This window comes from Cucurbita maxima, unplaced genomic scaffold (genome assembly GCF_002738345.1).
Source record: "Cucurbita maxima cultivar Rimu unplaced genomic scaffold, Cmax_1.0 Cma_Scf00061, whole genome shotgun sequence".
Taxonomy (NCBI): Eukaryota; Viridiplantae; Streptophyta; class Magnoliopsida; order Cucurbitales; family Cucurbitaceae; genus Cucurbita; species Cucurbita maxima.
Window position 1 is genome coordinate 378,863 of NW_019272077.1, and position 14,941 is coordinate 393,803.

At 36.0% G+C, this 14,941-nt stretch overlaps 2 protein-coding genes across 2 annotated transcripts; one reads left to right on the forward strand and one right to left on the reverse strand.

Annotated features, from left to right (window-relative positions):
- Positions 1-461: 461 nt before the first annotated feature.
- On the reverse strand, positions 462-3,237 carry LOC111471942 (endoglucanase 9-like). The gene is made up of 6 exons (XM_023117620.1): positions 2,983-3,237; positions 2,251-2,754; positions 2,014-2,163; positions 1,347-1,458; positions 1,095-1,258; positions 462-1,012 (listed from the first exon to the last, which is right to left on the reverse strand). The coding sequence occupies exons 1-6, from the start codon at positions 3,196-3,198 to the stop codon at positions 683-685; spliced, it is 1,476 nt and encodes a 491-aa protein (XP_022973388.1). The 5' UTR covers positions 3,199-3,237; the 3' UTR covers positions 462-682.
- A 4,267-nt stretch (positions 3,238-7,504) lies between these two features.
- LOC111471935 (pentatricopeptide repeat-containing protein At3g13880) lies at positions 7,505-13,726 on the forward strand. Its single transcript, XM_023117609.1, has 3 exons — positions 7,505-7,630; positions 10,066-11,961; positions 12,429-13,726. The coding sequence occupies exons 2-3, from the start codon at positions 10,187-10,189 to the stop codon at positions 13,177-13,179; spliced, it is 2,526 nt and encodes an 841-aa protein (XP_022973377.1). The 5' UTR covers positions 7,505-7,630; positions 10,066-10,186; the 3' UTR covers positions 13,180-13,726.
- Positions 13,727-14,941: the final 1,215 nt, after the last annotated feature.

A 14,941-nucleotide genomic window follows, 5' to 3' on the forward strand; every position in this document is an offset into this window, starting at 1 on the left:
TCACTCCACAAGCAAGATTGATCATGTCAAGTTTGAATGATTCTACATGCAATCTAAACTACGTAGAATTGCGAAGAAACTTAGTCATTGGCTAAAAGAAAGCACAAATGCTTCTTTTACTGCATTTTCCAAGTCTACTTACAAATACAACATACAGGGTTTTATATAGCCTCCAAATGACCGTGTTAAAGGCATTCCAAGAGTTAACATTCATACTTTGACCATAATTAATTATAATGTAAATGTAACTGAAGTAAATAAAAGTCTTAAAATATATTAATATAAAATAATAACTCTAAATTGTAATCCACCCAAAATTTAAAACAATGAAACTTTATTCTTCTGTGTGATATGAATTGAAATATCTTTTGATAATTTCAACATCATTTTCTTCACATCTTCATTGAAATATATTGTATGATTGATGTCTCTCGATTCATATCAGTAATCTTTGTCCCCGTCTTTGTTTTATTAATAGATATATCAGACATTTTGATTTGATTTGAATTTTTTAAAAGAAGCTTCAAAGTGTTAATTCAATTCTGTCACTTTATCACCATATTTTTTTGGTGGTAGGATAAGCTACGAACACATTTAGAAAAAGAAAAGAGCTATTTTTATCCGCACGTTCGGGGATCAATCTAGCTATATTCACGTAGTTATAACATAGGATGTTATGGAATCATTTAGTCTTGCCAGAGAAGAAGGCAAGGGGGCCAACAAGGGCGGCGTTGATGTACGTGGCGGGTTCGGAGTGGCTGTAATCTGAGCGGTCGTCGGGAAAGCCATCGTTCTGATTGGGGCCGCCAACGACGGCGCCGGTTAAGATGTTGGGGTTGGGGTTGAAGGAGTAGAAAAAGGGCTGAAAACCGCCGTCGCAGCCGATGGCCTGAGGGTGGCTGGCCTTGGACGGCAGCGAAGATCCTCTGTGGTGGATTCTTTTGGGGAAGTTTCTGCCGAACCCCACCATGTATGACATCTTCAATGGGTTCACTCCCAATATATAATCCACCTGAATTAATTTATTTAAATTGTTAAATTAATTAAAAAGTGTTATTAAGTTGAGCCCAAAAACGACGGCGTTTGGTAGTTACCTGTTGCTTTGCTAGATTCTTGAGGGATGCCGGAGTGACAAGAAGGCCGCCGCAGTTGAAGGTGTGCTTGGCGGCGGACATGTACTTGGAATATGTGGTCAGCAAAAATGTTATGGATGTCACATATTGGAGGTTACTTTGTGGCAACTTGAACATCAATCCCCCTACACAAATCCTAAGCTTATTAACTTTCGAGCTTAAATTATGAACTACAGATTGAATTATGCTTAAATTGGACGGAAAATAGCATACCTTGTGTGTATTGTGTGCTGGAATATGGAGAATTAGGTAGAATCCGACACATGAATGACTCAGCTGTTTGTTTGTAGGAATCGAAGTTCTTGTCATTGTTCAGTAATGCTCGCTACACCAATACAAATCAACCATTTAATAGGGGTATGTATACAAGTTGGGTTGGAGAAATCTTTCGAACCATCCTCAAATTTCAAGTTAGTGACTCGAACAACCAAGTTGGTTTTCCTTCTATTTTAGCCCGTTCAAGAGTTGTAGGTCCAAGGGTTGGGTCGTCCTATTGTTTTTTCTTTTAATTACTTAAAAAAATTTCACTTTTATTCCATACACGCTGCATTAATAATTCAAATATCAAACATTTACGAGTCACAGCACAACATTAACATCTATTAGAAAGGTAAAATATTTTTAATTTTTATAATAATATTAAAGATAAGGTATGTTAGAATTGGGTTGCGACCCTATTTTTCGATTGGTCGAATTGATCAAATCAGCCCGACCAATAAAATGTTAACCGACAAATTTTCGATTTTTCAAAAATTCAACCCAATCCATATCGAAAAAGAATCTAACCTAACCCAACCCAGACTCGATTTTTATGAATTAAGTTGTATAATCCAAATTACCGGAGTTCTCGAGGCGTTAGAGAGTGAAAAATGATATTTACCCGGGAGAGAAGAACATGAGCACCAGCATATTTGTTGTCCCAACTAAAGATGTCAGGGACATCGTCGCCGCCCAATGACTTCAACAAATTGATGTATTGAACATCATTTGTTGCTCTTAGTAGCCATGTTGCTCCCCACACAAGCTCATCCTATTTTTCATATAAAAAATATTTAATATCATAAAATTTTAAATTATTCAATTTAATTGAAAAAAAAAAAAGATTCCGAATCTTTACCTTATACCCAGAATAAGAGCAATAAAACGGACACACAGCCGATCCAAGCGAATCACTGTACGACCCTCGATGCTCAACGGCAAACTGAAACACCTTCTTCGCCGTCGCCAATAGCAGTCCGGAATACTTTCTGTCAACCCGCCGGAACACCAACGACGCGGCGGCGAGAGCTGCGGCTGTCTCGCCGGCCACGTCAGACCCCGGGTTTGCGGCAGAGACAGAGTACACAGTCCGAACTGTATCCATGTCCTCCGGTCGTTCCCAGCATTTGTGGTCGACGTTGGGGTCGCCAACGCCGACGTAGAGTTTGCCCGGTGTGGCGGTGGCGCACTTGAGAAGGTAGTCCGTGGCCCAACGGATGGCGGCGCGTGTGTTGGGTAACTCCGAGCCCATACGCGCCCCGTACTCGAGTGCTCCCCATGAAAGCATTGTGGTTGTGAATGCCATCGGTAAGTTGAATTTGACATTGTCGCCGGCGTCGTAGTACCCGCCGGTTAAATCCACCTGAGAATTGCCCAACGATTTGATGATTTTGGTAAAGTTCCAATTTTTTAGGGAAAAAAAACAAAACAGTAATGATTTAATTTAATTCCATTTTTTCTTTTTTTCTTTTAAAATATATTAATAAAAATTTTAAAAATGGTAAAAAAATAAAACATGGGTTACGTTATTTAAAAAAATTTAAAATTTAAAATTTTGGGTTGACAACATGTCAAAACTTTTGAGACATACATGAGCGAGTTCGCCGTCATAGAGACCAGAGTTGGACCTCCAAGCGATTTGCTGACCATTTGGGATTCTACCAGAGCGTTGTCCTTGGAAGAACAATAAGGACTTAGCCAAGGCGTCTCGATAATTGGGGTTGCCTCGAGTGATATTGAATGAGAAGGAAGACGAGAGGAGGAAGAGGAAGAAGAAGAACGTTGAAACGTTTGTGGTGGTAGCCATAGGAGATGCGGGTAATGAAAAGAGAGGTTAATATTTGAGTTTGGATTGAAAATGATGCAAAGGGAGTATGGGTTTATAAAGAGTGGCATAGTTTATGAGTAGCGCAATTTGAGGCTTTTGTTTTGGAAGTCAATAACAAATGTGGTTTTTAATACTCACACTTCAAATTTGCATGCTTCTTTCTAAATTAAAGCTTCCCCTTTTTATGCCTTCTACCTAAAATCATGCTCCAACTTCAACTCTCACTTTATAATGCTTCAAAACCTACCATTTACTTCACCCATTACGAGTATCCAACTCAAACCATAAAAATTGGAGTTGGGTTGGGTTTAAATTTATTTTTTTCGATTTGGGTTGAGTTGAATTTTTGAAAAATCGAAAAAAATTGAGTCGGTTTGCAGGTTGACTTTTTTTTGTTTAGACCAACCTGAAAATATGGTTACAATCCAACCCTACTTGATTATTATGAAAAATTAAGAGGATTTGAGGTTGTAACTAATGTTAGTAATGTGTTGTGACTTGTGAATGTTTGATAAGTAAAAAAAAAGAAAAAAAACCGACAGTCCAACCCTACTGGAAATAAAGAGAGTTGGGTTAGATTAGGTTGTGAATGTTATTAGGATGACTCGAGTCACCAACTCAACTAACCCAAAAAAATTGTTGTTATTATTATTCATGAAGTTATAAAGTTAATAAATGATAATGTTTATTGGCTTCAATTTCTCTCCCTTTTATAGCAAAGGTTTTCCATTTTTGAGCATCTTATTTCCATTATTTATGTTTTATATTACGTATGTTTTGGTAACAATTACTTCCATTTTCTACCCATTCAAGGCTTTGTTACCTTTTTCTCAATATATGAAGCCATAAATCAAATATAAACCCAAAAGGAAAAAAATCGGGTCGGGATAAAAATTATATTCTCCATTTGCTAAATGGGGTCGGGGAAGACTTCTCCATCCCCGCCCTGTCTCGTGAACATCTTTAAATATTCTTGACAACTATGTAGAAGATTAAGATCGTTTTTACCATTTATTTAATCTCGAAAGATATCGTCAAAGTCATGTGCAATATTGAATTTTTTTTGCATTAGTTTATGTGAATGATGATGTAAATGATGTCTTGTATGCTACGTCAATTTTCATCTAATTTTAATAAATAAAAAAAACGATTAATACTAGTTTCTTGGAATAATTGGTCATACCAATAAACCATAATTTATTTCTAAAATTTCTAAATATTATAAATTTAGCCCCGATAATACCTCCATTATTTGCAGCTGGATAATGCACCAAATTTTTGTTCGTTTATTAGTTTTTGGAATGTTCCCGTGAGAGAGAATAATGGGAAGATAGCTATGAAAGATTCGAAATTCGAAAACTAACGTCTCATGCCCAAAATTCAAAATCCAAGAATTAGACACATTACTTATTTTTTACTTATGAGAATAAAAGCTATCTCCACACATCACAACAGAAGGTCACCTAACATAGAATTGTCTATTCAAAGTAAATCATGCTTAATTTTGGAGTTTATAGAATTGAGTCACAAAAAAAAGAGTAACGTATATCAAAAGATCACTCAATATCGAATTGTTAAAAATAAAACACGTATTATTTTGAAATTCTTATAATTGAGCTATTGAAAAGAGATGAACATGAATCAGAGGAGTCACCTAACATCGATCCCATTTAAATATAGTCTCAGCTTATTCATATAATCCCTTTTTAACTAAAAGATATAAATATCAAATGGTCGGTTAAGAATGAGAAACATAGGTAGAATCAAAAGTCCAAAAAACATAAGTGGGACTCATTCTTTAACATAGTACCTTTCAAGTCCAAGAACAACGACATATGAATTAAGATCACCTTCCACAAGATATATCATCCAGTCACTTATGTTTCTCATTCTTAACCTGATATTGTGTGTTTATTATGTTTTTATCATTGAACTCACATTTATGCCCTAAAAATTTACTCCCTAAATAACGCCATTACTATACCATATGAGATTTACAAAATCATTCGCATTTGATACATTATCAACCCGAGATAATATTTGATTTGAAATTTAAACGCAAAATTAAAAAATAAATTTAAACAAATAAATTATCCAAAGGGGATATTGAGTAAAAAAATAAGGTATAATTATAATTTTAATTTTAAAGAAAAAAGAGGTCAAAGTATAATTAGAAAAGTGGAAAGGGAAAGGGCGCAAATGGCGCAAAAAATAATTTGAATAAAATGGAGGGCCTTGGATTACGGTAAGAAATCGGCGCCCAAAGCGTTGAAGTAATCAAAATTGGGGCCAAAATGCAAATTATAAGAAAGTTGGGGTGTGGGGGATGCATAATATTTAAAAGAATCTTTATTTTATTTTATTTTATTTTATTTTATTTTATTTTATTTTATTCCTTCCCAGCAAAGAATTTGATTTTTTTTTTAATATTAGAATTTCATATTAGTTAATTTAATTTAAAATGTCTGATAATAAAATAAATTAATTTACGAGTTTGATTTAAAAAATAAAATTAGAAATAATTGGGGTTAGGGCATGCGAGAGAGACAAATTGAGCATTCACAATCTTAGAGAAAAGGATTGGAATGAAGTGATAATCAGCCAAAAGTGTGGATTTGTCTAAGTAATTCACTACAAATCTTCCAAATTTTCGGGCTTTTTCCATATTCCAAATTTGCCCCTCATATTTTTTACTACCGTTCTCAGTCTATTTCTAGCGTCATATCCATACTTAATATCAACGTCATGGTCGATATCGATATCGCCACTATCATAAATATCGTTATTTTCATCAATGAGAAAATCCTTAGGGTTGTTATCTACAACTTATCACTAAAACACCCTTACGGAGGGATAGGGCTAAGCGGAGCGGAAATGGTTTTCTTTAAGATGGGAAATTCAAACTATTAACCCCGCACGAGATTTGTGAATATTACACAATGTCCAAGATCATTTTTTTTAAAAGAAAATTGATTCTCTTTCTTAACGTGTTTTGATACCAAATACACTGAAGTTATTTCTCGAAAAGAAATAGGAATTTTTTTTTACTGAAAATTGTATTATATATTGTGGGGGACTCTAACTGGGTCGAGGTCGAGAGGTCGAGAGGTCGAGAGGTCGAGGTCGAGATCGAGATGAGAGCAAAAGATATTATAAAAAAAAATTGAAAATAATTTGATTGTGGGTAAAGGCATTGGGTGCATGAAGACCAAACGCATTTGCAATCAGTGTCAAAGCTTTTTTATTTGATTGAATTTGCCGCATCAATCATTTGCTTCGTTTTGCCCTTTTTGATGGTGTGGAACTCAAGCTTAGTTAATTAATTCGCTCGTAACCGATTAATTCAACCCGACATTTCAAATGGAATGATACGATGTTGGGAATACTTCTTGAATCAAAACTAAGATTGATATCGTGCTCATCGCGAATATATTTTACGGCTAAGTTTGGGTTATAAATAAGAAATTAATTTGAGAAGTATTCCTACGTCAAATTTTCTTCTAAATTTGAGGGCTATAGTTAACCATTTTTGTTTAGATTAATTCCTACACGTTCTAAATGAGCTCCTCAACAAGTTTTATGAACGATTTGAGAGTTGAAAGTGTCCCGAACATGTTTGCCCAATTCGAGTTTTCATAACCAATGGAGAGAAGAAATTTTTAAAATCCAATCCGAGCCTACAAATTAGTCCCATTCGTTTGTTTCCTGAGACACCAAGAATAAAGTTTCATGATAACCACTGAAACGGAAAACTTGAGGATTAAACGGAGATACACTTTGGAATATGGGGCTTCATTGATAACTTCCGTCTTTAACTCTTTAGGATTAAACGAAAGCGGAAAATTTTGGGGCTTCATCGATTCACCATCTATAACTCTCATAAAGGAATCAAACGGAGATATACTTTGTATCGATCCGGAGGGAGGCAGGTTCGGGGCAAGCTGATTATACAAATTTACATCTAACAATGCGACAAAAAAAAAAAAAAAAAAAAAACTTCAAATTAATTATAAGGACTTTATTTTATCTAAAAATTAAAAAATTAATTTCTGGACCATTAGATTTATATTTATTCGATTATTTAAATTTAAAAATTACAAAATTTATTATATAAATAGATATGTATTAAATATTTATAAAAACAAATAATAATCAAATAGGATAAAAAGAAATTGTAATTTAACTCGAAAAAAAGAATTTAGGGTATATGAAAATAAGTCCCAAACTACAATTGATGAGAAACATGGGTTCAAATTCCTCTGCCTCCACATGCTCCACCTTCTCTTCTTCACGGCGTCTCCTCTCCCTTTCAGCACCTCAGTGTCGCCGCCGCCGTCTTTCTTCCGCTCGTGCAGCCGCAGCCTCCCTCCTTGCGGCTTTGCTCTGATTTTCTACTCTGTTGTTGTAACTGGTATTCTCCCCATCTCCATCTCCGTCTTTTCTCACTTGGAAGTCATAAATTAGGATTTATCTTATGAATGAATGGAGGAGTTATTTTGATCTATTTATATAAATAACAACAGCCGAATTGCATAATAATAATCATAAAAAAGAACAGTTGCTTTCAATTGAGGCCTTGATCGTTTGTATATCTTTATGGCATCTGCTGAAAATGGCCTTGATTCTTCGACCATGAGTATTCAAGCCTCTCTCTTCAATGTATGTTAGTTGGGAAGGAGTCCTTGAGTCTTTTTTCACAATTGAAATTCTCTCCCTCAGATTAACCAATAAATAGCTCTAGGAGATGGGATATAGCGTTTGGTTTCGTTTCGAGCTTCTAGGAATCTTTCCATATGAAACATTTTAGCAATCTATTATCTGGGAAATTCAAGGACTTTGATGGACATCATCCAACTTACAGCTCTTCTAAGGGAAGGGTGTGTTGTTGAAGATGAATTGGGATTTTTTAGAATGTGCCAATGTTGAAAGTCTTTGTACAAACTCACTTTTATGCCACTGATGTACCTTGTCCCGAGAAACAGAGAATTGTAGAGAGGTTTTTCATCATTGATTCCAAGTAGGACAACATTGCCTCTTTGAGCTTTATGTACAACAGAGCATATTGTTAAAGTGACCTATATTCTAAAAATGGATTCCCACTGCTGCATCATATGCCTGCTGGGCGGCTGCATTTCTACTAAAATTATCCTTCTTCGACTACTGTATCAAACGAAAGGTTAGAGTTCCATAATTGGTCACAGATTTTTTGATAATACCCTGTTAAACCAAGGAATCCCTGTGAGTATATTATGTTTATGGGCGTTTTCCATTTCTTCATGGCCTCTAATTTGAACGAATCGACTGCTACTCTCTTTGACGACACTAAGTGACCCAAGTACTCTATTCGAACTTCCGTAACATTAGCCACCATCTGATTCGTTATTCTCTCAAACACAGTAGCAAGGTGAAAGTTGTGTGAACTCACTATTGGGCTATAGATGAGGATATCATCACAGAGGACTATCACAGATTTCCTCAAATATGGCAGAAACAAATTATTCATAGTTGATTGGAATGTTGACAGATTGCGTTCCAGTGACCAAATGACTTCACCAAAAACTGTAGTGATCCTCATAAGTACGAAAAGCTGTTTTTGGAATGTCCTTTGAAGAACCCGAATCGGATGATAATCCAACTTCGGATCTATTTTTGAAAATATTGTAGGGCCGTACAATTCATTCATGGGGATTGAAGATATGTTTGAATTCGCTGAAGTGCTCGCATTTAAATTTTGGGTTGGACTTCACAATATGGTTCAAGCTGCTTGACCCAAGTTCCCTGTAGCAGATTTGGATTTAGGGCTTGGATTAGGACTCATTTCCAACCTGCATTCTTGCATCTTCCCATTGGTTCCAATCGAGAGTTTCTCCCTCTAAGCACAAAACCACTGCATCCAGTTTATCCTTCTCTCTTAATTGATTTACAACAAAGTATCTCTCTACTCAATGTAGCCAACTCTAGGGGTCTTCTTCATCTTCTCCTTTAAAGATCGGAATCTCCAACTTCCTCGTACGCATATCAAACAGAGGGACTTTGCATGACCACGCAGGAGTTCTTAGGAGAATAGTTTCTTGTCTTCTTGACCAAATCTCATGTGCTTGCACTAACTTTTGCTCCATTGTCTGACCAAGTCCTTCATTAATTTGTGCAAATTCTCTAGTGATCTTATCCTCTTCGCTCAATTGGTTCTAAAAAAATCACCGAATCACGTCAAATCACTGATCAAGACGCTCTTCCATTCCAATCTGCATTGTTGAAATCCTTTCTTCCAAGGCTGCCACTTTGTAGGAAAGGGGTTGTGATACCAAAGTGATAAACCTCAAATACATATTCACTTTTTTTGGCAATCGTCAAGGGAATTTTGAGAACTCCTCCCTCTCCAAAATGCCCAACAAAAGATACAATTAAGCCAAATGCCAAAAAGATGCCTTCTCCCTACGTAGACAGCCTTTAAGTACTCCTCTGACTAACTGACACAAATATAACTAACTGTATGAAGTGGCCCCACAACAATACAACACCCTTCTCTCGAAGGGCATCCTCATCTCACTCTCAATTAATTGCATCACTTGGTCTCTCTGTCTTTCCTTTTTTACGTGCATAAATTTTTGTAGTTTGGGATCTATCGCCATCTACATAGCCTACCTAGCTGAAGAAGGGAATTTTTTTTTTCTTTTCTAAAGTTGATTAATTTTTGTTTTGCTGCTTAGGTATCAAACTCCTGATTCTAATTAGTTGATATGATCTATTTTTATTTTCAATTATTATGCATTGTGTTGTGCTAGCTAATCATTAGTTCTAATAGTATTTCCTCATTTGTTGACTACTCAATTGGTTAACATGCAGGGTCGTGGAAGACTTTTTGGTAGAGTTAGCTGTTCTATTCAGTTCATTCACAATAGATCATCCCTCTTTTAAATCTCACTTGAAACTCTGTACAGGTTTAGTTATTTAGCAATATGAAACAATGTTGCCTCAGAAACCATTTGTTTGGAGATTCAGTTTTCTTTCCTGTACCTCTATGTTCCCCATGCTTCCTGTTTTCAGTAGACAACGGATAGAGTCTTTTGCCACTTCGGAGTTGAACTCATTGGGCCCATCACAAGTTTGTCCACCATATTCTTTGACTTTCCTTTTAGAATCTGCAGACTATGTTAAGCTGGTTCAATCAGCTACTAAAACTGGGAACTTGAACCATGGCAAGCTTGTTCATGCCCACATGATCAAAACTTTTTTCAAGCCTTGCCTATTTTTGCAGAACAATCTTCTTAACATGTATTGCAAATGTGGGGATATACATTCTGCTGACAAATTGTTTAATAAAATGCCAAAACCAAACATCATAACTTTCAACTCTTTGATTTCTGGATATATCCAGATAGGAACCCTTGACAAGGCCATGCTTTTGTTTAATAAAGCAAGAAGACTTGGTTTGAAACTTGATAAGTACACTTGTGCAGGCCCTCTTACAGCATGTAGTCAAAGTGGGGATCTTTATGCGGGTAAGATGGTTCATGGGTTAATTTTAGTTAGTGGGTTAGGCTCCCAAGTTGTTCTGACCAATTCCCTTATTGACATGTATTCAAAATGCAACCAGGTTGATCATGCAAGGATGTTGTTTGACCATGCTAATAATTTAGATGGTGTTTCTTGGAATTCGTTGATTGCTGGTTATGCACAAAATGGAAAATATGAAGAGCTATTGACAATTCTGATGAAAATGCATCAGTCTGGATTGACTTTGAATACTTATACTCTAGGAAGTGCCCTGAAGGCTTGTAGCTCAAACTTCAATGGTTCAAAAATATTTGGGACAATGCTTCATGGCCTCACAATCAAACTTGGCCTACATCTGGACGTTGTTGTTGGGACTGCATTGCTTGATATGTATGCAAAAACTGGAAGTTTGGATGATGCTATTCAAATCTTTGACCAAATGGTGGACAAAAATGTTGTGATGTATAATGCAATGATGGCTGGTTTGCTCCAACAAGAGAAAATTGAAGATAAATGTGCGTACAAAGCCCTCAATCTTTTCTTTGAGATGAAAAGCTGTGGAATAAAACCGTCCATGTTTACATACTCAAGCTTACTTAAAGCTTGTATTGCTGTTGAGGATTTTGAATTTGCAAAGCAAACTCATGCTTTAATATGCAAGAATGGCCTTCAGTCGGATGAGTACATTGGAAGTGTTCTTATTGATTTGTATTTTTTGTTAGGCTCAATAAAGGATGCTTTTTCATGTTTTAATTCTATTCATAATTTGACTATAGTCCCGATTACTGCCATGATTGTTGGTTACCTTCAAAAGGGAGAATTTGAACGTGCATTGGCTTTGTTCTATGAACTTTTGTCATCCAAAGAGAAACCTGATGAGTTCATTTTGTCCACGATCTTGAGTGCTTGTGCAAATATGGGCATGTTAAGATCTGGAGAACAAATCCAGGGTTATGCAAATAAAATTGGCATCTCGAGATACACCATCTTTCAGAATTCACAGATTTGGATGTATGCTAAGTCTGGAGATCTATATTCAGCCAATCTAACCTTTCAACAAATGGAAAATCCTGATGTTGTGTCTTGGTCAACAATAATTTGCAGCAATGCACAGCATGGGCATGCAATCGAGGCTTTGAGATTCTTTGACCTGATGAAGAGTTGTGGAATTGAACCTAATCACTTTGCCTTCCTTGGAGTTCTAATCGCATGTAGTCACAGAGGGCTTGTTGAAGAAGGAATAAGGTGAGTCATGAATCTATACTTTCTTGTCATTCAATACCAATTTTTTACATGTTGAAAGGCTTGGTGATATAAGGTTATGACAGGTGTTGTGAAGGCATTAGCCTAATCCAAAATCACTTGACCCTATAATAATTTTATTTCAGGATTTGCTATTTGGGCTGTTTTTTATTTATTTATTTTTCCGTCTCTGCTCCCTCAAGGCTTAAACAGGATTTGGAGGTGTATACTTCTGCCTCGTACCTTTCATTTTTTAGTTTCGATGTTCGACTTCCCAAGCAACTTTTTTTTGCGGTCTTCTTTTGGCTATTTTCCCTTAAATTCAATCCTAAATGCTATGTTATATGGTTACTTTTCGATTAAAAAATGTGAAGATTTCTTTAGCCGTCTACTGTTTTAGACGGTCTGTCTCAGTCTTATGCCTGGATATGTTTCTATATAATCCATCCGTTTGGTTTTGCTGGCGACAGGTACTTTGATACTATGAAGAAAGATCACATTATGACGAGTCATGTCAAGCATTGTGCCTGTGTTGTTGACCTTCTTGGTCGAGCTGGAAGGTTGGTCGATGCAGAGAGTTTAATTTTGGACTTAGGTTTCGAGCACGAACCAGTGATGTGGCGAGCTTTACTAAGTGCTTGCAGGATTCACAAGGATACATCCACTGCAAAACGTGTTGCAGAGAAAGTAATTGAGCTTGAACCTTTGGCATCTGCATCTTATGTGCTTCTCTATAACATTTATATGGATGCTGGAAACAAGCAAGATGCCTTAAAAGTCAGGAAGTTAATGGAAGATCGGAGAATTAAGAAAGAACCTGGTCTAAGCTGGATAGAAGTAGGAGATCAAGTGTACTCATTTGTTTCAGGTGATCGCTCTCACAAAAATAGTGAACTGATTTATGCTAAGTTGGACGAAATGTTAGCAAAAACAAAGAATTTACATCTGATGAAGGATGAGTTTGATTACAAAATTGAGCTTGAATCCATGACCAATGTGTTGGTGAACTATCACAGTGAAAAGTTGGCTGTGGCTTTTGGGATTATCCATTTGCCAGACTCAGCTCCAGTGAGAGTGATGAAGAACCTGAGGATTTGTTTAGATTGCCACATGGCAATGAAGCTCTTCTCGGTAATCGAGAAAAGAGAGATAATTCTTAGAGATTCGGTTCGTTTCCATCATTTCAAAGATGGGCGTTGCTCTTGTGGGGACTATTGGTAGTTGATATGGCGGATGGTAAAAGGATCTGCAAGTATGAAGCTCTAGGAAACTTTTTCGTGCTAAGTCTTTTATGTTCATAGATAGCCCTCAATGAGGTAGCCAAGGGATTTTCGATTATCAGGTCTCAGAAAGTAAGTTATTCGAGTCACCATTGGTGGGCAAAGCTGATATTTTCATAGTTGTGCAGACTGCAGAGAAGAAGTTAGTTCCTAGACTTTGTTGCCTATCCGAACCGAGGCGTGTTGTTGTGCAGTAACAGCAGTGTTGTTGGGGTAAGTATAAACGCTTTAGAGCTCAAAGTTGGCTTACTCCATGCATTATAAACTTTATTACGATGTTGAGAAAGGTTATCGTCCTAAGATCGACGCCAAGAATGGTTGCTAAAGTGGAAGGATGAACTTGAACTCGAACTCCAATAGAAGATTGTTCCGGTTGGGCTCTTTAGATGTCATATTTTTGTTGAGTTTATTGCATCTTTGGATTTATTATCCCCACTTCGTTGACCTGTTTTAGAATTATATATTATGATTCTTAATTATTGGTACAATAATTTAGGGTTTCTTCAATGCCACAAAGAGATGGGAAAAGCAAAGAAGTTGTTGGGAAGGGCCATCGAGAAAACCTTCTTGGGTGACCTTTTGTAGGTAGAAATTTTCATTGTCGGTGCATCACGTTAGTGACAATAGAGGTTGGTTTTGTCGACTCTGTTTTGTATCGATGTGATCGATGGCTTGTTTTGTCCATGTTGTTTTGCATTGACAGGATTTACCTAAATCGATACTGCTTTGCATCGATGGCTTGTCTCAAAGCGTTTTGAACCTAATTTAGGCTAACAAAGGTCAATTTGGTTACTATTTTAGCCAAGTAAGGTTATTTATCACTAATATTATCCTCATGAATGAGCTCTAAGTTTAATAATTTTAATGCGTGGAATGATATTGGTGAAATTAAATCATATTGAAGTTGAGCTTTTAAGGACGGTCAGTTTAGGAAAGTTTGGGAACATCAAATTAAGCATTGGAAGGCCTATGGGTTCAATTGAATGAAATTGTTGTTGCATGAATAAAATCTACTCTATGGTCTTATTTATATGTTGTTAAATTTTGATGATATTATTAAATTTTAATGATATCCGTATGAATTATGTGATGCATGTACTTCCATTTACGCTTAATTACGACTCCAATGTTGAAATGACCATATTTATGTTGTACTTTTGAAAATGGGTCAATTTAGTTCATTTTTTCGATCATAATTTAAGCATGAAACTTTACTTACTATATAATTTTTTTTTTTTTTTGAAATGTAGACATTGAATTGTATGGAAGGCTTCAATCATACATAAAATCTACGCTTAAATTGATAACTTTTTAAAAGTAGAGACATCAAAATGAATTAAAGAGACCAAAATAAAATTTTAAAAGTACAGGGACCAAAATGAACTAAAGTAAAAACTAGAAATTATGAAACCTAAAATCTAAAAACCGGTTGTGAATTTAGTGATATGGAAAGCTAGTAAATTCCTAAAATTACAAAGTTCATTTAACCAAATCAAGCGTCAAGAATGATATGATTCACTTGTACACTGACCAAGTCGTGAAGAGTTAGTACAAGAATTATATCCCGTACAAGAATCATATCCAGGTAGACTAGTTTTGATAGAATATATAAACTATATGAACTTTGAATGGAGCATAGGAAGAACACGATGAGTGGGTTGAAGAAATGGCATCTGTGATATCAATTGACAAAACGAGGGAGA

Bases quoted from the DNA above. Each gene is read 5' to 3' on its own strand.
- LOC111471942 (XM_023117620.1), bottom strand. From the start codon at position 3,198: ATGGCTACCACCACAAACGTTTCAACGTTCTTCTTCTTCCTCTTCCTC. The intron at 2,164-2,250 runs GTAAAGATTCGG...TATGAAAAATAG, and splicing joins GCTCTTATTCTGGGTATAAG to GATGAGCTTGTGTGGGGAGC. The intron at 1,259-1,346 runs GTATGCTATTTT...GGATTTGTGTAG, and splicing joins CAGCACACAATACACACAAG to GGGGATTGATGTTCAAGTTG.
- LOC111471935 (XM_023117609.1), top strand. From the start codon at position 10,187: ATGTTGCCTCAGAAACCATTTGTTTGGAGATTCAGTTTTCTTTCCTGT. The intron at 11,962-12,428 runs GTGAGTCATGAA...TGCTGGCGACAG, and splicing joins CTTGTTGAAGAAGGAATAAG to GTACTTTGATACTATGAAGA.